General features: G+C 38.7%; 1 protein-coding gene and 1 long non-coding RNA gene across 2 annotated transcripts; both read left to right on the top strand.

The window, feature by feature from the left end:
* The first annotated feature begins 816 nt into the window (after nt 1-816).
* Nucleotides 817-5,473, top strand: LOC145552506 (uncharacterized). Its single transcript, XR_014088576.1, has 5 exons — nt 817-1,917; nt 4,086-4,229; nt 4,408-4,545; nt 4,654-4,749; nt 4,840-5,473. It is a non-coding gene; the product is annotated as an uncharacterized LOC145552506 (long non-coding RNA).
* Nucleotides 5,474-6,198: 725 nt separating this feature from the next.
* On the top strand, nt 6,199-21,906 carry slc6a16a (solute carrier family 6 member 16a). Its single transcript, XM_008416674.3, has 12 exons — nt 6,199-6,496; nt 11,326-11,545; nt 11,677-11,834; nt 14,459-14,585; nt 14,661-14,836; nt 15,009-15,119; nt 15,215-15,456; nt 15,563-15,743; nt 16,862-17,063; nt 17,697-17,856; nt 17,978-18,140; nt 19,094-21,906. The coding sequence occupies exons 1-12, from the start codon at nt 6,494-6,496 to the stop codon at nt 19,448-19,450; spliced, it is 2,100 nt and encodes a 699-aa protein (XP_008414896.2). The 5' UTR covers nt 6,199-6,493; the 3' UTR covers nt 19,451-21,906.
* The last annotated feature ends 182 nt before the right edge of the window (nt 21,907-22,088 follow it).

Genomic DNA, 22,088 nt, shown 5'->3' with positions numbered 1-22,088 from the left:
GGTTTTCTCCAGGTACTCCGGCTTCCTTCCACAGTCCAAAAACATGACTGTCAGGTTAATTGGTCTCTCCAAATTGTCCCTAAGTGTGAGTGTGTGTGTGTGTGTGTGTGTGTGTGTGTGTGTGTGTGTGTGTGTGTGTGTGTGTGTGTGTGTGTGTGTGTATGGTTGTTTGTTCTGTCTGTCTCTGTGTTGCCCTGCGACAGACTGGCGACTTGTCCAGTAATATTAGCTGGAGATAGGCACCAGCAGCCCTCCTGAGGGACAAGGGTGTAAGAAAATGGATGGATCCACTCATTACAGGAATTTGCAGAAAAGGGTTTAATGATTTCAATAGTTGCTGTAGGTATCAGTGGAAACACCGATCTTGAAAACTTACTATTAGATTGATTGATTCTACACAGAGTTTCAGGATAAAACTGAATGTTTTTGATAAGATTACAGAAATGTAGTCAATAGAGTCCAAACAGAGATTAGGCATTGAGTTTTACTGAACAGCATAGTGTGTGTAACGTTGAGGTGAACTGGTTTCGTTTATGTAAGTGAAGAGTGACACCAACTGGCCATTGGGTGGACATAGCAGAGTGACTCTTCCAAATGCCTGCATGGTAAAATGTACAGACAGAAAACAGAATCAGATGCACTCTGGACATGATTAATAGAATTTTTTTCATTTAAAATAACAGAAAATTATGTTGTTTTTGGGGGTTTTTTTCAAACTTATTCTTAAATTGAAAAATGCCAAACAGTTCTTGCAGTTTTGTAATTTCACAATATGGGAAATAATTTTAACCACAGAATGAGAAGAAGAAGAGCTTTCAAATCTTCCACTTAATTTAAACTTCTGCCAAGTTATGTTCTGGAAGTGAACAGTATCAGGTTGTTTATACAAGGCGAAAGGAGGTATGAGAAAAGAGCACAAAACTACACAAGCCTGGAGACATGGCAACATGGAGCAGCATGTTGCCATGTCTAGCTATGAAAATTAATGCTACAACTCCTGATAATACCCACCCAGGTTATTTAAAACCACAATGTGGATGTTGGGTCTAAAAGATTGCTTTGATTGAGAGATTTTCTGCGCTTGTTGCTTTATGCCATTGAGAAACATTTTCCATGAGCCTGAAGCATGCTGACCTTGACCAACTAACATCCCCAGAGAGAAGCGCATACTTGGCACTCTGAGGTGGCTCAGGAGGAAGGAAATTAAAGTAGAACCATTTTGGGAATGCAATGCATCAGGTTTTCACACAGCAACATTAATATGTAAGCAAACAACACAAACTTCCTGCAGTGAAAGACGACAACGGCTATGTCAAGCTATTGTTGGAACAAACAAATCAGAAAATCGACACAGACCGGACTGTGTTGTCCGTTATCAAAGTCATGTTAAAACTGAAATCTGACGTTTTGTTGCAGAACAATAACCAAAAGGAGATCCCAGTTTGAGGCTTTTCAATTGTAACAGTTGATAAAAGGTTCTTCATTTTCTTCTGTGAGGCTCATTACTGATGATTCCCCCTAAATCTTCTCCTTTTCGATTTAAAGTTGTATTTTGATGGAAATAACGTCTCAATTAACTGATTAAGTCGTGTTTTAGACTGTTCTTGAAAAACTAATAAGTCACGGCTGATTAGTGGGTGCACTCACGACTGCACAATGGACCCGTTGATTTATTTACAACAGACAGCCGCTCCCCTCTCCGTACCCCCGCTAAATCTTCTAGGGGTACGCAGTACCCGACCGTACACGACTGTACACGCCTACTTTCACCCCTGTGTGTTACCCAGAAAAAGCCTGAAGCCAAATACAGAGAAGACTTGGGGGAAGCCTTGTGAGAAGAGCAGAGAAATCAACACCAGCCGCAGCAGGACTCCTGAAAACGCTACTCCTCTGGGGGACAGTGCTCTCTCTCACATGGTATGTCCACAACACACCGTTTGTTTTGCCTTCACTTTTTAATCAGGCTTGTTACTTTTAGACATTTAAAAATAAAAATGTGAAGAAGATTAAATACACATTTTTTATTATTTACGGTAATATGTGCAACAGCTGAAGGTATTTTCAATGAGCAATAGTGTAAAATGTAGGTGGGGGATGTTGTGTGTGCATTCATGATTGGCAGCTGTGTTATGCAATGTTCAGGGAAAGAGGATACAGTATACATGCTGTACTGTTGGTTTAATACATGCAGGGACTTTTTCAAGGAATTGGTGAACAAAGATTGTGCTTCATGCTTCACACCTCAGTCAACAATATATTGTTTACAATGAAGTTTTGATTCTGCACTTTTAAAATAGATATCTCATGATATCAGCTTTTGACATTTTTTTGTGTGCTAAAATGACTTAATGCTTCACTGACATTGCAGATTTGCTTGTTGATCTCTCCGCGACTGACTTGAAAGTAAGCTTAATGTATGCACTACGCTCAGTTAGCCGATTTTCTGATAAGTGGAACTGCTTAGTTTGCTTTTAGCCCAAGTCCTCAAATAGGCAAAAGGGGGGAAAATCAATTGGCATGTCTCTTTACACCTTTGTCCCTTAATGAGGTCAGAAGTGTCGCTGGTGCCTATGTCCAGCTAACGTTCGGGGCAAGAGGCAGGGTTACACCCTGACAGGTCGCCAGTCTGTCGCAGGGCAACACAGAGACGGACAGGACAAATAACCATGGACACACACCTAGGGACAATTTACAGAAAGTAATTAACCTGACGGTCGTGTTTTTGGACTGTGGGAGGAAGCCAGAGAACCCAGAGGGAACCCACGCCTGCACAGGGAGAACATGCAAACTCCATGCAGAAAGACCGGGGCCGGAATCAAACTCAGGACATTCCTTCTGCAAGGCAACTGCACCACTGTGCAGCCCGACAGTAAAGACATAAACCCCAAAAGAAAAAACATGCTGTAATTGTAGTAAAATGTTCTGCAAAGCGCTGACTCAATAGAGTTGTATTCAAAGACACACTGTGCTTTTAAGATTTTAATTGGTTAAAAAAATGACAGACATGTATCATTTTACAAGTACGCTCCATGGGATGCTCTATCTTTCCAAATATTTGCAAGAATACATTGAAGTTTGTGGTCACAACATGGCAAAACATGAAAAAGTTCAAAAGTTAGGAAGTGTTCTTCCAGGTGCTGTATATCAATTGGTTTATAGAAGACCTGGATATTTCCATGCTACAGCTATTTCTACATGAAAAAACAAAAAAAAAACAGCCAGATGTTTTTGATTTAAAGAATATTTATGCGTATAGGTTCCCCTGAGAGACTTTGTTCTTTGTAAAGTACATGTTTATTTACAGTGTAAATTTAGGAAAGTGTGGGTCATCGGGACAGAGATCTAACATTCATAAAGCTGCTTTTCTTGACATTGTCATATTGATGCTTAAGAGAACCATCCCAAAATAGTCCAGTGTCTGCTGATAGGAAAGTTTTTACAGCTTTAGTTCTGCAGGATGGATTAGGCTCAGGGTTGTGGTCACCTGCTTTCTACCTACACCCACAGAAAGCTCCCACTTGACCAGAGACAGAAATATAGCAGCTCTCTTTGTGAAAGCTTGTGTGACTCTGTGGGTGTGGGATGGGTGGGTGTGCAGGGGGAAACAGACCCATGGGAAAAGTGTAATTTAGGGTTAGCCAAGTATAGAAAAGAGGAAAAAAAATACGCTTTAGTTGTTTTGCATTGCACTCATGGTCTAGGATTGCAAGTTTAGAGGTTTGTCGAGTTCAAACTGGACGTTTAGTTTTGAAACTGAACCAGGTATATCATCATTTGTTAACTTAGATCAACACTTTGCTTTACTATATTTTTCAATTACCAGTCAGTCTGAATTATTTTTTTGCTATCATGATCACAAATTAGTGTATGAAAACTTAAGAATGATAAAAACATGAGTACTGATTCAAATTAGAGGCTGCACCGATTGCAGTTTTCTGGCCGATCACCGATTACAATGTTAACCTGCTGATTCCACTTAAACTTAACCTGGTTTTAATTAAGCTCCATATGACAAAGAGACTTTGATATTGTGAGGTTGTTCTAACTCGTTCATCAATGATTTTATCTTCAACATATGTTTGCAGTCTAACTAAGCAAATGAAGATGAAAGAGGAAGCCGGAGAGATCAGGTGTTGGGAAACTAAAGACTTTCCTGTCTCAGAAGAGACTCTTGCTCCATCAGATCACCAACCAGCTCTGAGGATGAACCTTCACCTCGTCTTAATGGTGTAAGTATTTATTTATTTTCAATGAGGGGCTAGCTACATTTTCAACAACAAAAGCTGGTGTGTTACCAACACCAAGTACTTAATATAACATGATTTGATTTAAAGATAACTGGACAGAATTTTTCCCCTTGTTAATCTAACATTTCTCTTTCGTACATTTTTTGTTGTTGACTTTCAGGGCCCTGTGATGGACTGGTGACTTGTCCAGGGTGAACCCTGCCTCTCATCTGATGGCTGCTGGAGATGGGCACCACCAGCCCCCCTCACCACCCTGCAAGGATCAGCATGTTCAGATCATGGATGGAAAGATTTTAAGGTAGTTTGTCTCCTTAAGTCCACACTTAAAACAGCTTCATAGTTGATGCCAACATCAACTGATTCTATGACATTGCTGACTATTTTTTTCTACTTCTAACATAAACAGGCAAAGAAAACATCCAGAAATGTTTTTCCACCCCAGGCATCCGGTCCCAATCATCAGTTCTGATGATACACAGCGAGTCCACAACGTCTTGAAATTGTAAGTCTTATTTTTTTATTTGCCATTTTTCTGTACTCTTTAAAATACAAATACTTTCTCTGTTTAATTGCTCTGTTCTTTTTTTTGTAGGTTTCTGCAAGGTGCAGTGAACGGGAATGTTCTGTCGTTGATCCTCACTGTTCCTAGGAAGGAGAAATGTCAGTTTGTCTGCAGTAATACTGGAATACTGTGACATTGAATGTCCTTGGTGCAACATTTTTCACATTTCCTCTAAAATTTACCTATTGTTTTATTGTGCTGATTTTCATAAGCATGTTGTCTGTAAACTTTGAATGTATTAACAATTTGTACAATTCTCCTAGAGTATAATGGCTGTTGAAAAAATGTGGTTAAGACTTTATTTGACGGGGTTTGCATAAGTCTGATACGATACTGTCATAAACATGACTTAACTCCTGTTAGGAACAAACCAACAGTGTCATGAAGTGTCATTCAGTAAATAATAAAAATTTTAATGAGAAGTTGCTTTAAAGGTTGGATGACTGGTTTTATGTTTATGACAGTGTCATGTCAGTTTTATGCACACCCATCAAATAAAGTGTTACCAAAATGGTAATATTTTGAAAGAACAATGTAATTAGTTTCACCTGTAAAGTGTGTTGTAATGGCTCCTTCTGTGTTCTGGTAACCTGATGTGTTTGCTGTACTGATGTGTGTATGAAGCATGTAATGTACAAAGTGGAAAAGCAGAATAATAAAAGACATTAAGTAACTAAAAAGTGTACTTCATTAGCAATTATAATAAACCAAAAAAAAAGTGTAATTGTAGCGTACTGTAATCACACTACTAATAAATTCAATATGTATTTGCAATATATTTAAAATACATTCTAAGTATATGTTAAATCTAAGTCGATCACTAAAATAGTACACTCAAAATATACTAATCAAGCACGTTTTAGTACATTTAAAACAGTACACTTAAAGTACACAAAGTACTACTTAAGTTTGTCCAAAAAAACTACGTTGAAGTATGCTCAGCACACTTTAAATAGTGTTTAAGTACTACTTAAATACTACTTAAGTACACTAAGCACCAAATTAGTATTTTAAAAAAGTCACACTTTAAGTATACTAATTCTAAGTATACTTGAAATATACTCATGATTAGTCCTACTAAAAGTATGCTGCTTGAGTATGTTAAAATTTAACATACTTGGTACACTAATTTTTCACCTGGGTGAATACTCGTTATGTTTATTTTATAATCAAACATTTTTAATGTGTTCAGGTAAATCAAATGTCTATTAAGATTATATATATATATTCCAACACCCCTGCATTGTATCTGAGTGTGACAGAAGCAGGCTGTCAGGGAGTCACAGTCCCTTTAATTCATGCAGCTGAGCAGCAGCGGCAGCAGTCTCCCCTCTGCAGCGTCGTCCTGCCCCGCTGCTCCGTTTTTGGTGCGGACTCGCTCAGCCCCCGTGGTCTCCTCATTGGCTCAGCTGTTGGAGCCGCTCCTTCGCTTCTTCTTACGGTTGAGTCGACAGTTTGTTGCAGCTCACCGAAGTACCCCTTAAATGTCTCAAAACTGCCCGGTGGAAAGTTTCCCCAGCCAGTAAATCGTATGTGTTACCCAGATAACGCCTGAAGCCAAATACAGAGAAGACTCGTGGGGGGGGGAAGCCTTGTGAGAAGAAGCGCAGAGAAATCAACACCAGCCGCAGCAGCCAGGACTCCTGGAAACGCTACTCCTCTGGGGGACCGTGCTCTCTCTCACATGGTATGTCCACAACACACCGTTGTTTTGCCTTCACTCACTACAAACGCGACTTTAGCGTCCTACCTCCCTCTGCACACTCTCCTAAGCCCAGTTTTTCAAAGTAAAATGCCATCATTGCTCACTTAACTTACAGTTATCTAACTTTTCCATCAGTTAAGCTATGGGAGTTGCTTTAACTCTGTGGGTTACCTCCCTATAGATAATAGTTTCTGTGCATTTTATGCAAACTGTCCAAGTGCTAAAAATGTTTTTCGGCATTTTTAAAAAGGCAGCTGTCTGCAGCTGCAGCCAAGTCAAATACAGGAAGTCGTGTCTAAGTTTTATGTTAAAACAGAGCCAATATTTTGCACTGTTTCTATCTATATACTGCACTGTCTGCTCGGGGGTTTTCTAGTTGATATAATCAAATTACTTGCATAACGTCCTGCATATTGATTTGATTGTAAATACCCCGTAATTCAGGCTAACATCTGTTACTAAAACTTCATCTTTATTATTTTTAATCAGGCTTGTTACTTTTAGACATTTAAAAATAAAAATGTGAAGAAGATTAAATACACATTTTTTATTATTTACGGTAAAATGTAGGTGGGGGATGTTGTGTGTGCATTCATGATTGGCAGCTGTGTTATGCAATGTTCAGGGAAAGAGGATCTTATGTGTATACAGTATACATACTGTATATTCTGTTGGTTTAATACATGCAGGAACTTTTTTAAGGAATTGGTGAACAAAGATTGTGCTTCATGCTTCACACCTCAGTCAACAATATAGTTTACAATGAAGTTTTTATTCTGCACTTTTAAAATAGATATCTCATGATATCGGCTTTTGACATTTTTTTGTGTGCTAAAATGACTTAATGCTTCACTGACATTGCAGATTTGCTTGTTGATCTCTCCGCGGCTGACTTGAAAGTAAGCTTAACGTATGCACTACGCTCAGTTAGCTGATGTTCTGATAAGGGGGACTGCTTAGTTTGCTTTTGACACAAATCCTCAAATAGGCACAAGGGGGGAAAATCAATCAGTATGACTCTAATCATGACACGAAGAACTGTATGCAGTATCTACAACATCTGGCAGAAGTGCTACGCCACACCTTCCAGCTTATGTTAACTCCACAGATGTAAAAGTATTTTATTTGGATTTTTACATTAAAGATCAACACAAATAAAGGAATACATCATTTTTAACAGGTTTGAAAATGCCAGCTCAGAGAGCCTCCAGAAGTCCCTGGTTGTTAAATAGAGGACACTTATGTGTGTAATTTAATCTCATTATAAATACAGATGTTTTGTGAAGACTTGAGGGGATTTGTAGAAAACATTAGTGAACAAACAGCAGCTTGAAGACCAACGAACATAGAGAACAAATAAGGGAGAAAGTTGTGGGAAAGACATTATTGTCTACCTAAACACGGTGGAGGTTCACTTTCCAGCAACACTAACATACAGCAAGAGTTACAATGAAACAGTAGAGACCTCAAAAGACATGCTGTAATTGTAGTAAAATGTTCTACAAAGCGCTGACTCAATAGAGTTGTATTCAAAGACACACTGTGCTTTTAAGATTTTGATTGGTTAAAAAAATGAAAGACATGTATCATTTTACAAGTACGCTCCATGGGATGCTCTATCTTTCCAAATATTTGCAAGAGTACATTGAAGTTTGTGGTCACAACATGGCAAAACATGAAAAAGTTCAAAAGTTAGGAAGTGTTCTTGCAGGAGCTGCATATCAAGGGGTTAGAAGACCTGGATATTTCCATGCTACAGCTATTTCTACCATGAAAAGACAATCAAAAACAGCCAGATGTTTTTGATTTAAAGAATATTTATGCGTATAGGTTCCCCTGAGAGACTTTGTTCTTTGTAAAGTACATGATTATTTACAGTGTAAATTTAGGAAAGTGTGGGTCATCGGGACAGAGATCTAACATTCATAAAGCTGCTTTTCTTGACATTGTCATATTGATGCTTAAGAGAACCGTCCCAAAATAGTCCAGTGTCTGCTGATAGGAAAGTTTTTACAGCTTTAGTTCTGCAGGATGGATTAGGCTCAGGGTTGTGGTTTTCTACCTACACCCACAGAAAGCTCCCACTTGACCAGAGACAGAAATATAGCAGCTCTCTTTTTGAAAGCTTGTGTGACTGTGGGTGTGGGATGGGTGGGTGTGCAGGGGGAAACAGACCCATGGGAAAAGTGTAATTTAGGGTTAGCCAAGTATAGAAAAGATAAAAAACAAAATATGCTCTAGTTGTTTTGCATTACAGTCCTGGTCTAGGATTGCAGGTTTAGATGTTTGTTGAGTTCAAACTGGACGTTTAGTTTTGAAACTGAACCAGGTATATCATCATCATTTGTTAACTTAGATCAACACTTTGCTTTTTATATTTTTCACTTACCAGTCAGTCTGAATTATTTTTTGCTATCATAATCACAAATTAGTATTTTTGAACATCTGTATGAAAACTTAAGAATGATAAAAACATGAGTACTGATTCGAATTAGGGGCTGCACCGATTGCAATATTCTGCCCGATCACCGATTACCAATCTTAACCTTACTGATTCCAATGTTACATTTTTTTTGTCTGAAATGTTGCTCAATCTAGCAAGAAAGTTGTTGAGTTGGCAACAGTGGGATCACTATTGTTAATGATAAATGTCCAGTCATAACTTGGTGGGCCGGTCTGTCAGCCAAACCTTTGTCACTGGAGAGCAAAAGAGGACAGTGGTTGATTCTTAGACCTTTGCAAAGCTAGATGCAATCGGTGGATAAGATTGGCTTCATATGTTAAAACCGGCCGATCGCCGATCTCCCAGAATTAAAGAAATCGACAACGATAAATCGGTGCACTCCTACTTCAAATAACACCTTATCTCAGTTTTTAGTTTAGTGCATTACTAAACTATTACATATGCATTACATATTTTATTTTACTCCAATGTAACTAACTATGGGAACTACAAGAGGTAAACCTTGTAACTTGTATAGAATTACATCTTGAACCTTAATTTTTAGGACCCAGCCTTATGAGTTTTAAGTTTCGATATTAATCAACCACAGCTTTTCTTCCCCGTTTTGCCCAGCTTCTCCTACTTCATGGCCTTCTCGTGCACCTCAGCACCACCCACAGTCCCAACCAATGCAAAGCCAACACCTCCCAACAGACTTTCTCCTCCTGCTCCCACTCAGTGAATGGCTGCTCTTAGCCTCGCGTCCCCTCCTCTCTACTCGCATATTTTTGTCACGGTCTCGCTCTCCTCTGCCTGTGTGTATTTATTTCTGAACACACCTGCCCTATCTGGCTGTGTGTCTTCAACAGGCTTTCTGGGTCAGACGCCTCTTGTAATTTTCCATTCTGACTTGTTGATACCGACAAAGGGGGCTTGTCAACCATCTTTCTCAGAAATCCCGAAGACGGCTTGAGTCGTGTTAATCCGTTGTGGACCAGGCCGGCTCATCTGAGCTGACTGGAGCTGCGGACGTTGAGCAGGGAGATTCAGCCACTCATAAGTGAGCTGCTGCATGTGATATTCTTTACATTTAATTAGGCTTTAAAGCTGACTTTGAGGCTTGGGCCTGTCTCTAGTTTAAATCTACTAAATTTCAGGTTATAGGTTTTTTGACTACATTTCAGTAGTGTGGTTTGATAAAAAACGATAAAGAATGATTGACAGCGCTTAACCCCTCCCCCTGATTGTGATTGGCTGTTTTTAACAGAGCAGTGAATTTGTTCAGGTAACTGCAGAACCATAAGAGAAGGCAGAAGAGCTTGATTTATTTATTTTTTTCAGATTACCTGTCTCATATTATGCTGTCACGACATAGTGATAGTTTTAACAAATATGTAAAAGAAAAACATATTTTTAATAAAACTTACATATGCCAGTGGTGTTGCATGTATTTGGAGTAAAATAGATTAAACCACACTCAGAATTTTTCTAATAACTTTTGCCTCCAAAGTGAAATCAGGTTTTGATCAATGAGGAACAAAAAGGCTTTAATATTTGGCATATTTAAATATTTCAAGTTTGACATTTAATAAATTTTTTATTTAATCATTATTTGACCATGAAGTCCCTTTAGATAAAATCTATTTTTCAAGGAGACCTGGCAAAGAGGCACCCTGTGTACAGTATACAAAACGATAATTAAAAGGTAGATGTTTATTATCAATCATGTGATACATGAACCTTGTGATACATGTTGTGTCAGAGAAAATCTGACCGAGCAAAATTAATTTTTCTATTCTTGCACATTAAGTTGATATTCAAAAGCATTTCGGTCTTCAAGGTTAAGATGTTTCTTCTCTCTGTATTATTATTTTTTTGCCGCCTCAAGCAGCTGCACCTTAAACTGAGCTCTCCAGGAACACAAAGTTTCAGAAAGTCCTCCTCTATAGGTTCACTGACAAACTCCAATATTGTTTTTGGAGGGTTCAAACATTTTCCTGACACGCTTCCCACGCAAGTCAAACATGAGCTGTACGTTTGGGGTCGTGGACTTTGACACCAAGAGCCATCGACGTTATCTTGAGCTAAATTTACCAGGTTGATCAGGTTTGGACTAGTTGGCACAAGCACATCTGATGATGTGTTTCTTTACAGTGAATGGATCTGATTAATTTCCGAGTAACTTTGGAGATCTTTACTAAGATAAGTCAAGATCTTTGGACATCAAGATCAGATCAGACTAAATTATTTCAAGACTTTTTAGACATCTTTGCCTGGAATCCCATTACATGTGGAGGGTGTTGTATTTTACCTAAACTGGACTGATATCCTTCAGATTTATCACTCTGCTTTCTTTGTTTTTGGTTAGATGGAGAAGCCCGCTCTGGATTCCAGTGAGGAGAGAGCCTGGCTGGGAGAGGGCCAGTCTGAGGTCCAGCTTGCAACCAGTCTTGACCCAACAGAGCCAAATGACGAAGATCGACCAGCCTGGGATTCTAAAATCCAGTATGTGTTGGCTCAGGTCGGCTTCAGCGTGGGCTTGGGGAACGTCTGGAGGTTTCCATACCTTTGCCACCAAAATGGAGGAGGTAAAGGTCTTTCAATGTAGAAAGTACTCTGGAGTTAAACATAGCAAACCTTTAAGATATTTCGACATTTAGTCTTGCTGTTACATGCAAAGGAAACAGTCGTTTCATCTTTCTTCTTTCATTTCTTCCAGGGGCCTTCATGATTTTGTATGTTTTTCTTTTACTGATTGTGGGAGTCCCCCTGTTTTTTATGGAGCTGGCAGCTGGCCAGAGTATTCGACAGGGAAGCATTGGCGTATGGAAGCACATCTCCCCGAAGCTGGTGGGGATCGGCTACTCCAGCTGTGTGGTGAGTGTTGCTCCATTAGGTTGAGGCATGTAAAAGTCATGTGGTAGCTGGAAAATTCTGCTTACTGTACTTGCTGTTTGCATGTGTTAGTTAAAGGATTATTAATCGGTAATAGTAATATTTAAAGGGAAGGGCTGAGATTGGTCTGATTAAATAATCTGCAGATTCCTGTGTTTTCTGCTGATTAACCTCTAGTGTTTCTTTTGTCCCACGGTCTTTGAACTAACTCTCTTTTGATCAGTAGAGGTAGTGTGTATGTACTTAGAGTTGGTAGTGATTTCATTTCATGCTGTAACTTGAGAGCAGAGCAAATCTCTGTTGCGTTTTGCTGTCAGACTGTTGTGTAACACTTTTCTCTGTAGACAAGACAAGGCAACCTCACAGCCCAAAGAGAATAGATAGTAGTATGTACAATTTTTACAATATAATTTTTTTTAAAATAGAAATCAATTACATTGATTCATTTGCTTTTTACCCCATTTTCAATCCAGTAGATTATATTTGCTATGTGTCTCAACACAGAAATATTTTAATTGCTTCTCAATGATATTAAGGTTCCCCTATTTAATTATTGTTCCTGTAATGTTGTATATATGGATTTGGAAACAATGACGTGCAAACATGGAGGTGGAAGTGTCATGGTTTGGGATGCTTTGTTGCAGCAGGACCTGGTTACCTCCACAGTGTGTGTCAAATATTGAGGAAAATATTAGGCTAACTGTTAAAATATGAAGCAGAACTGGATCCTACAGGAGGACCATGACCCAAAACATACCAATAAGCCCACCAAGGACAAACTGGGAGTCAAGGAATGTAAAGTTCTGGTCAAAATCAAAGCCTGAATCTTGATCTCATTTAGATTTTATAGTTTGACCTCAGATATTCAAGAAAATCATCAAACATGTCACAACAGAGCGTGAGGAATGGATCTGCTTTGCTCAGACTGGTGATGAAAACTGATTGATGGTCACAACATGGTGTTTATTTTTGACAAGACATTTTAGTTTAATTCACAGCGTTTTTAAAATTAAAAATTCTACAATTAAAAAAGGTCTGTTCTAGTTAATGAATGTACATGTAAAACGTTGACATTTTTCTGCAGGAACTGCTTTGCTTTGAATGGATTTAAATGAAACAACTAATTCTCTGCACCATTTACCTTAACATCAAAGTCACTCATTAGTTCAGTTCATAGACTCGTAAACACACGGCGTAAAACTTTCCCACTTATCCGTCTATTTGTTCACGTCGCTGACCTTTTCTAACATTACTTCAGGAGTGTCTGGCTCCAGGAGAACAGCCTTTAGAGACACATGACCCCCCACACAGCGCTGGAGACATAAAGTCATTCACTTTCTACCAGCAAGGAGGACAGAACCTCACTGGCAAAATGTCCAGCAGTACAGCATCTCAGGGAAGTGCTTGGCTAGTGCACATTTATTCTTTTTTGATTGGACTCGTTGATCACTGTGTTTGTACATATTTCAGTCTCGTTTCAGTTCATTTGTTTATAGCTAAAATTAGGATAAAAGATTGTTTTGCTGCCTTCACAACAGGAATGAAGATCTCTCGCCTCTTTGTGACTAACAGTACTAACTTTGGTGCAGCGTATACCTTTAAAGGCAATGGGTACCGTATTTTCCGGACTATAGAGCGTACCTCACTGTAAGGCGCATCTACAAAGTAAAAAAAAAAGAAAAGAAAAAACTGGAAACGTTTTTTTCAGTTTTTTCCAGCGGCAGTTTTTTCCAGCCGCTGGTATCTCCAGCAGCAAGGACGTCTCCAATGCGGAACCATAGATTCGTTCACGCCGAGCTATTTCATTCCTACCAGATCTTTAGCCTTCATCTTAAAAGCAACATCATATGAGCTTCTTTGTGTTGTTTCCATGATGAGGGGGTATGAGTTTGAAAACATTTATTCGTCGTGTCTGCTGCTAGCTTGTGCTTGTTCTAAATAAAAATGAGCACTTTCTCATTTGATTTCCAATTTTGACTTCCAATGATTCACTACAGAGCCCCCTGGTGGTTGAAGAAAAATCCACAGAAAAGCCGCACCGCGCTACAAGCCGCTTGGTTCAAAGCGTGAGGGAAAAGTAGCGGCTTATAGTCCAAAAAATGCAGTAATTATAAAAAAAAGTCAAGGTAGAAAATTATACATGACAGATAACAAATTATTATTTTTAGTTAACCTCTTGAAGTTTTAATACCTGCTTGGGAATATTTATTTACATGTGCAAACACTGTTTTCTCTGATACTTTGATAGACTTAATTAAATAGATCACGTCTGTGGTATACTGCTGGGATGAAGGTACAAAATGTTTGGTTCTTTGCCGAGTTGATTTGAAACGTTGCTTTATCTCTTATGTTGCACCTGAATGATTGCTACAGCACTTAAACATGCATAACAGAGCATTTTCATAAATGCATCTGATACCAAATGTTGAGTTACTAAAACAACAGTCAAAATCTAAAGAAAGATTTTAAATTAACTTTTGTTTGAAAATCGTGAAAAGCCCTTTTAGGACCACTCTCTTCCTTACAGTCTAGCAGACTTTTTCCACAGTGTATTAATCATGCTCAAGTTCACAGTCATAATTTAAGCCATTTTTCTTCTTCCTCAGGTTTGTTTTTATGTAGCTCTTTACTATAATGTCATCATTGCATGGAGTCTTTTCTACTTGGGAAATTCCTTCCAGTATCCTTTGCCGTGGGAACAGTGCCCGATTGATGCAGGCACCAATGAAACAGGTATGAGCTTAACAGAGACGTTTAATCAAACATGTCATGTAAGCATCTAAACTGTTGTCTGTCTTCAATGAACAGTAAAGGAATGTGCGAGTAGCTCTCCAACGCAGTATTTCTGGTTCAGGAAAGCGCTGAACATCACCAATTCGATAGAGGAATCTGGAGAGTTTAACCCCATCATGACGGGATGCTTACTGGCTGCTTGGGCGATCGTATCACTGGCTATGATCAAGGGCATCAAGTCGTCTGCGAGGGTGAGAGAAAACCAACCTCAACAATCCTTACATCATCACTAAGTGTTTTAAGGAACTGTAAAACCTTCAGGGACATATTTTCATTGTGAGCACTGGTTGGTTAAATCTGGATGCTTTGAGAGAAAAGTAATATTCTTGGAAATAAATCTTTCTATGTGTCTTCTCACCTTAGGTGATGTACTTCTCCTCAGTTTTTCCCTATGTGGTGCTCTTCATTTTCCTCATCAGAGGGATGTTGTTGGATGGAGCCATAGATGGAATCACATATATGTTTTATCCCAAAGTAAGCAGGCCAGAGATGTTTAGTTCTGGAAAATCTCTATTAACAAATAAAAGAGGGCAGTTTTTCTCAATGAGATCTTCTGTGATATTTCACAGCTTGAGATTTGGGGGAACGTACAGGTGTGGCGCCAGGCGGCTACACAGGTGTTTTTCGCATTGGGTCTGGGCTATGGCTCCGTTATCGCGTATTCCTCCTACAATCCGGTCCACAACAACTGCCACAGGGATGCCCTGATGGTCTCTGGCATCAACTTTATGACATCTGTGCTGGCCTCACTGGTGGTTTTCGTGGTGCTGGGTTTCCGGGCCAAAACCATCGCCCTACATTGCGTTGCTGAGTATGTATACCTAAGCGTAATGTTTCAATCTCACTTTCACAATTTTATTGTCTTCTCATAAAACCTGCATTCCTTATATTTGTTCCTTTATCTCAACCTCTTCCAGAAATCTTGGTGTGTTAAATCTTACGTCCTCTAACGGATCCAGCCACCGCTGGTGGCCCTCGTTCAACGTTACGGATCCGAGCTCCGTGTCTTTATCTGAATACAGACAGTGGTACCATGAGCTCGGCTCCACGCTGGGTCCTCAGCTCACTGACTGCAATTTGGAGGAGGAGATGAACAAGGTAACGCTCAGAGCGAATAAACTCAACTCAAAAACTCAAAAATAAATACTGTATACTGCTTTGAAAGTTTGTGATGGTGCTGATGAACTTCTGTGCGCTACTATCTGACCTCATGGCGATGCAATCAGAAACAGAGAAAATGAGCCGGATGGGAATATTTTACCTCTTTGGCCTATTTCTATGTCTGCTTTGACAACACAGAAGTATGAACAATTATTATAAATAATAAGAAAGCAAACTATGTCCAGTCTCCATATACAGGTGAAACCAGATCCAGTTAATATTTTTCAGATGAAAATATTTTTATACAACTTCTAAAAGGTTTCTAGATGTTAAAAAAAGACAGAGAATCAGGCCCAAACTTGGTGTCAGTTGTCGTGTTGTGTAGTTTAACCTTAAGATATAAATATAAACATACAGCATAGAATAATTAGAGAAAAATGAAAGCAGGCAAAACTTAAAAACCTTTCTAGTTCCATTAAACATTCTTAGAAGTATAAAAAAGTGATAATAAATCCATATATTTACCAATTCGGTAAAAATAACATTTAGTTTATCATTAAATTTAAAAAGTACTTATGAATGGACAAATCAAACTCGGGAAATAAAATTGCTGCATAAAGTGAGACATGGCAAACTTAACTGAGGTTTTGTCTTCTGTAATAATATGCTGTTATAACATGTATATTAAATGTCTTATATACCCAATTTTATAAAGAATTCACTTAAAATAGCATATGAATTTGAAATATGGTAGGTAAAAATACATATGGTAACTCTTATCAGTCAGTGGTTCATACAGTTCTCCTATCTTGGCTTGATGTAGATCAGATGTAATAATGGAAATACATAAATGTGCTTTGAGGTAAAGCAGTAAAGACAGACATTTTTTATTGCACCCATGGATGAGAAATAGGAGCTATAAGAACATGCTGCTTGCAGGAGGCTTGTGTTACCGATACAAATATTACACAATATGCTTTTGCAGAAACAGAGGAGATCATGCGATTTCCCAGTGTTTATGTTGTGTAAAAAAAATCTGTAGAGTCAAACATAGAGCTGTAGGAGGAATAATCGGCATAATGTGTACAGTTTCAGTCTCCTTTTTGTGTCTGCAGGGCGTTGAGGGGACGGGCCTGGCATTCATAGCGTTTACTGAAGTCATGGCCCTCTTCCCGGCCAGCCCCTTCTGGTCCACGCTGTTCTTCCTGATGCTCCTCAACCTGGGCCTGAGCACCATGTTCGGGACCATGCAGGGAATCCTCACGCCTCTCATGGACAACTTTAAACTCCTGGGCCGCCATCGGACCCTCCTCACCGGTACTGCAACACATCCTCAAACACTCAGTGTGCACAGTGAGCCGTGCAGGGATTGTAACGAATTGTTGAACGTTATTTAAAAATACAGGCCTTTCCAGCAAAATGTATGAGGTTCCAGTTGAACTTTTCCACATTTTATGTCAATATAACCACATATTTGTTTGTGTTTTATTGAACTTATACACTTTTGATTGTGAAGTAAAAATAAGATGATATTTTTTTGAGATGGAGTCTATATTTTCAAGTCTTGTGTCTTATTGGTGTCAGGTCTGTGAAAGCATAGTTTCTCTCTATTTTAGACAGTGTTTAGTTTGGTTGCATTCAAAGTGTTCTGCTTCTTTATTACCGGGTTTGTTACTTTTCTGTGACATCATCATGATCATCATCATACTTATTTGGGGCAATTGAGAGTAAAGGAGTTTAAAAACGAATGCACTCCAGACTTTTCAGATTTTTATATGTGAAAAGCTACCACATATACAGTGGCGCAAAAAGCGGGTATGCAGGGTATGCAACGCATAGGGGCGTTATATAAACAATATAAGCGAATAAGTATTGTATTAAATATTTTTTGTTGTGCTCAGATAGTTTAGTTATGTTTGTCTTATTGTGTTTTTTTTTCTTGTTTTTCAGTGTTCAGCTGTGCCTTGGGGTTCATAATCGGATTATTGTTCACCCAGCGATCTGGCAATTATTTTGTGACGATGTTTGACGACTACTCTGCAACCCTGCCACTTGTTATTGTTGTGATTTTTGAAACCACCAGTGTGGCATGGGTTTATGGCACAGATCGGTAAGAGACAGTATTTGGTTGCAAAAGTACTTGGATAAAATCTTTGTATATCTTTTTTCATGATCATCTTGCCTAACCTGAACAGAAATACCACCTTGGGTGAAATGTTTTCTATCTGCAGTTTCCTGGATGATATTGAACTCATGCTCAAATGGCGCCCCCCAGTGGTGTACAAATATCTCTGGAAATACGTGTGTCTGCTGGCAATGGTTGGTCTGCTTGCTGCCAGTTTACTTCGAATGGTTTTCAAGGGACCCACGTACACCGCCTGGAATCAGACCGCAGTAAGATTTGCCTTTTCAATCAGACGTATTAGAAAATATTTAAAGCTAAAATTACATTTGTTTTTTTAACAATTATAACCCAGAATGTCAGTCATGTTCTGTTCAACATGTAAAGAAATGAGAAACATGTCAATACTAAAGAGAGGTTATTGAAGGCTTTCTCTGCATGCTCCTTTTAGCTTAGCTCATGGTGGGGTCGTGACCTTTGACTCGGTCTATGTAAAAGTGAAATCCAGCTCAGTCAGATTTAGACCTGGGAACAGATGTCACCCCAGACCATTTGTCTCATCGCTTCATGGAAAATGTGTTTTAGCTACTTTAACTGAATATAAATGTATCTGGATTAAACATAATGCTGTTCATTTCTGTTTGAAACAAACTTAATATATTGTCTAAATTCAGTACATACAGACAGCTGATAGATTTTTTCAGTCAATACTTGGTTGGGTGTGTAGAAAATCAGCCTATGGCACTGCTGAGGTGTAATGGAAGCCCAGGTTGCTGTAATAACGTCCTTCAGCTTGTCTGCACTGTTGACTCTCTCCTAAATCTCCCACACTTTTCTCTTCTGCTGCGTTAATGTTCATGGATACAGCCTCACGTCACTTACCCTCCTATTGGAGCTTGTTCCAATAGGAACGACTGTCAACTCCACTGTTCTTGCTGTTAATGTGCTGAGACTGTAACATGGCATCTTTGTTTTAAAAGTCTGTTATCTAATTTTCTGAGAAACTGAATGTTGCGTTTGTATTATTCATAAGGTATGATGATGAGAAATAACAGGAATAGGCACTTCAAATATGTCACTCTTTCTGTTGTAAATGTATAAGATAGAGGGATTTTAATCAACTTTTCACTTTTTTTTTAAAGATTAAAATTCCACTGGAGTCAATTTAAAAAATTGACTCCAGTGCTATCTTCTTCATCCTTTTGTGTGCCATGTGTCTCTCCAGGCCTCTGAGATGACACTGGCATACCCAGGCTGGGCCCTGGCTATGATCGTCATGCTCATCGTGTTCGCCAGCCTTCCTGTGCCCATTGGCTACATCCACTCCGTGCTGAAAAGCCGCTCCGCCCTCGACATCCCCCACCAGGAGGGCCCCGGCCCCGAGGTGCACCGCGAGCTGTACACCAAGTGCAACTCCACCGACCAGCTGGACTCCAACTCACATCCGGCCCCCTGTGAGGAAGACGGGGTTCGTCCCAGGACTTCCTTCCTGCCGGTGGGCAACGAGCAGTACCAGCTCCTTAGACAGCAGGAGGAGGAGGAAGGGGAAGAGGAAGAGGAGGAGGAAGACACGGGAGTGTGAGGGGGATGTTCAAGTTGATCAAATTTTGGACTGTGATGAGAAAAGACTAAAGTGAGAACAGCCTGTTACAGTATTTTTTTTCCCATCAGAACAATTATCTATTTTATATCTTTAGCCAAAATCATTTTAAGTATTTAAAAATGAAATCCAATTCCTCCGTCTGGCTCCCTACTCTACTTTCTTAACCACGTTTAAACTGACTGAAGAGAAAGATGCAACTTCTTTTGACCATCTTAACTTCATGCGGGAGTCATAACTGAGCCGGTGGTCAATCAAGCCACCAATCGGCTACGAGGAGTATGTTTTTAGATAAATAAGGCTTTAATTTGCAAGAAAAGCTCTGCTTCGAGAAACTGTGATGTTTGCATGTCTGCGTATGATAGTGGTGTTAGTCTGTCTGTGTGAAACCAGACAGGGATTTTACCGTTTTGATTTTTGTGATCAGTGTCTTCAGACTAGAGAGGTTGAAAGGATGGAGCTTCACGTTTTAACGTCTTGGCAGGAAAAAGATGAAACTTTACTTTGATAGTCTGGAGTTTACTCACCGTTTGCTTCAGGGAGGATTCTGTCTCCTGAAGGTTTTGATATCAACTGACCGGTTCTGTCCAGGTGACTGGACCGCTGAGTTACGACACCTGGACGTTCGACACCCAAACTGATGAGCATCAAACAAAGCACACATACAGACCATTTCAAAAGAGTAACTTTGTTGTTTTAATTTGTTGTTGAAAATGAGTCGCAGATATGAAATAAAACAATTTTATTTAACAGGTTAAAAAGTGACATTCTGGATTAAGTAAATGAAAAACAATACAGAATTAATCAATATTGATGAAAGAAATCAACTTAAACCAATAAATATCAGAATAAGAAGTTTAGGTTTTGTTGCACCTCTCTTGGTTTTTCTAACCACTTTAATTCTGTAAAGAATATATTTCACTAACGTGAAACATTATTTTAGCTCAATCTCTTTGAGCTAAAACACAAAATACCAAAATACACTTTATTGTATCAAAGTGTCTTCACAAAAATGTTATGCAAAAATGACAACAGGGTGTTTTTGCTTTTATTTAAAACAGGAAAGCAAGAGTTATTCCTACTACTGCTAAATTAATGCAACATATTAGTATTATTATTAATTCAAAGTATTCTAAATATTGTTGACTATTACAGTTGTGATTAAGTTTATGATATGTATTTATTATTTTATTAAAATACACAGACTTATTAGAAATACCTTATTACCAGCCACTTATCTGTAGTGTTCAAGTATACCTGCTCATTCTACCATTTACCATTTTGTTTTTTAGAAAAGCAATAAACAGCTGAATTTATTTTTCCTCTAGGCTATGAAGAATGATAGCAGCCTCCTTTCAGCCAGCTGATCAGTAGTGTGCAGCAGCTGCTCTGTCCCAAACAGCCAGTGGAAACATTCCAGCTCTCTCTCTGGCATCTGGTTAACAGAGACTTAAAATTGTTGTGAAAGTAACTTTTTGAAACTGAAATATCTGTTGGTAGCAGTAGTTGCAATATTTTTGTGTGATTTTGACAAATCACACAAAACACTTTTTTCAGTATTAGACATTTTCTGTTGAAATGAGATCAGGACTTTTTGCTGGATATATTAAGTTGACATGCCTTCCAGAAGAACGACTTTAACGCTCTTAGCTCAGCAGATGGATACGTTATCATCTGGGGAAATTATTTCATCTTCAACAAAATGGAATAACCCAACATTGTTGCAGAACAGTAACTGTAAGAAATGTGGGGTGTTTTTCAGTCTTTCTGTGTTTCTTAGGAATGTTACAAAACAAGATTTGTGACTCATAACAGAACAAAACTTTTATCCAGGTATCCACAGCTTCTCTTTAATCCACCAGAATCTTCTGTCTTTCATTTCTTTTATGGGTTTTCTGTTTTCAATGCATGTTGCTGGAGCTTTGACTTGTGTTTTTATTGGTCAATCTGTATTTTTCTTTTATCCAGCCTTCTTAAATTGTTTGTCCAGCCAGTTTATAGAAACAAAAAAAACATTTGTTGTTTCACCTTCTTTTATCTGCAGACTCATTTGCAGGCAATTAGACATATTTATGCATTTGTTTCAGAAATACAAATTGCAGGGGAACTCCATCATTTTTCTTCAGTATTGAGTTATCCCGTGTTATCCCGTATTGAGTTATCCCGTGTTGTTTTGTAGCCGAACAAGGCTACAAAACAAAAGTTTTGTAGCCTTGTTCGGAAAATGAATGTAACATTAATAAACTAGTGATTTCATCTTTTTTTTTAAAAGGGATTGTTCTGCTGAGAAATCTTTCTTTGAAAAAAAATAACCAGTGGACATGACCAGCAACAGTTTTCATCTCTGTTTTGTGTTTTTCTGTGAGATCAGGATGATTTGAGTGCATCTTTTCTGAATTGGTTTGCTTTTGAAATAAATTTAAAAAATGTGACAGTAAGACAGCAACTTTATGTTACCTGATTATACCTGCGAAGATCACTGAAGTTTATAGCTATAGTGGTGTTGTGCTCAATAATGAGTGTTTCTGCAACACCATGTGCAGAAACAAATCAAATTCTGCCAGCACCCTTGAATGTGAAAACAGATTAAAACAATTGACAAAGCACCTTTTTGACTTTT

Source organism: Poecilia reticulata, chromosome 8 (assembly GCF_904066995.2).
Source record: "Poecilia reticulata chromosome 8, P_reticulata-male-v2, whole genome shotgun sequence".
NCBI lineage: Eukaryota > Metazoa > Chordata > Actinopteri > Cyprinodontiformes > Poeciliidae > Poecilia > Poecilia reticulata.
Note: the sequence above shows the minus strand (reverse complement) of the source record. Positions and strands in the feature narration are given on the sequence as shown.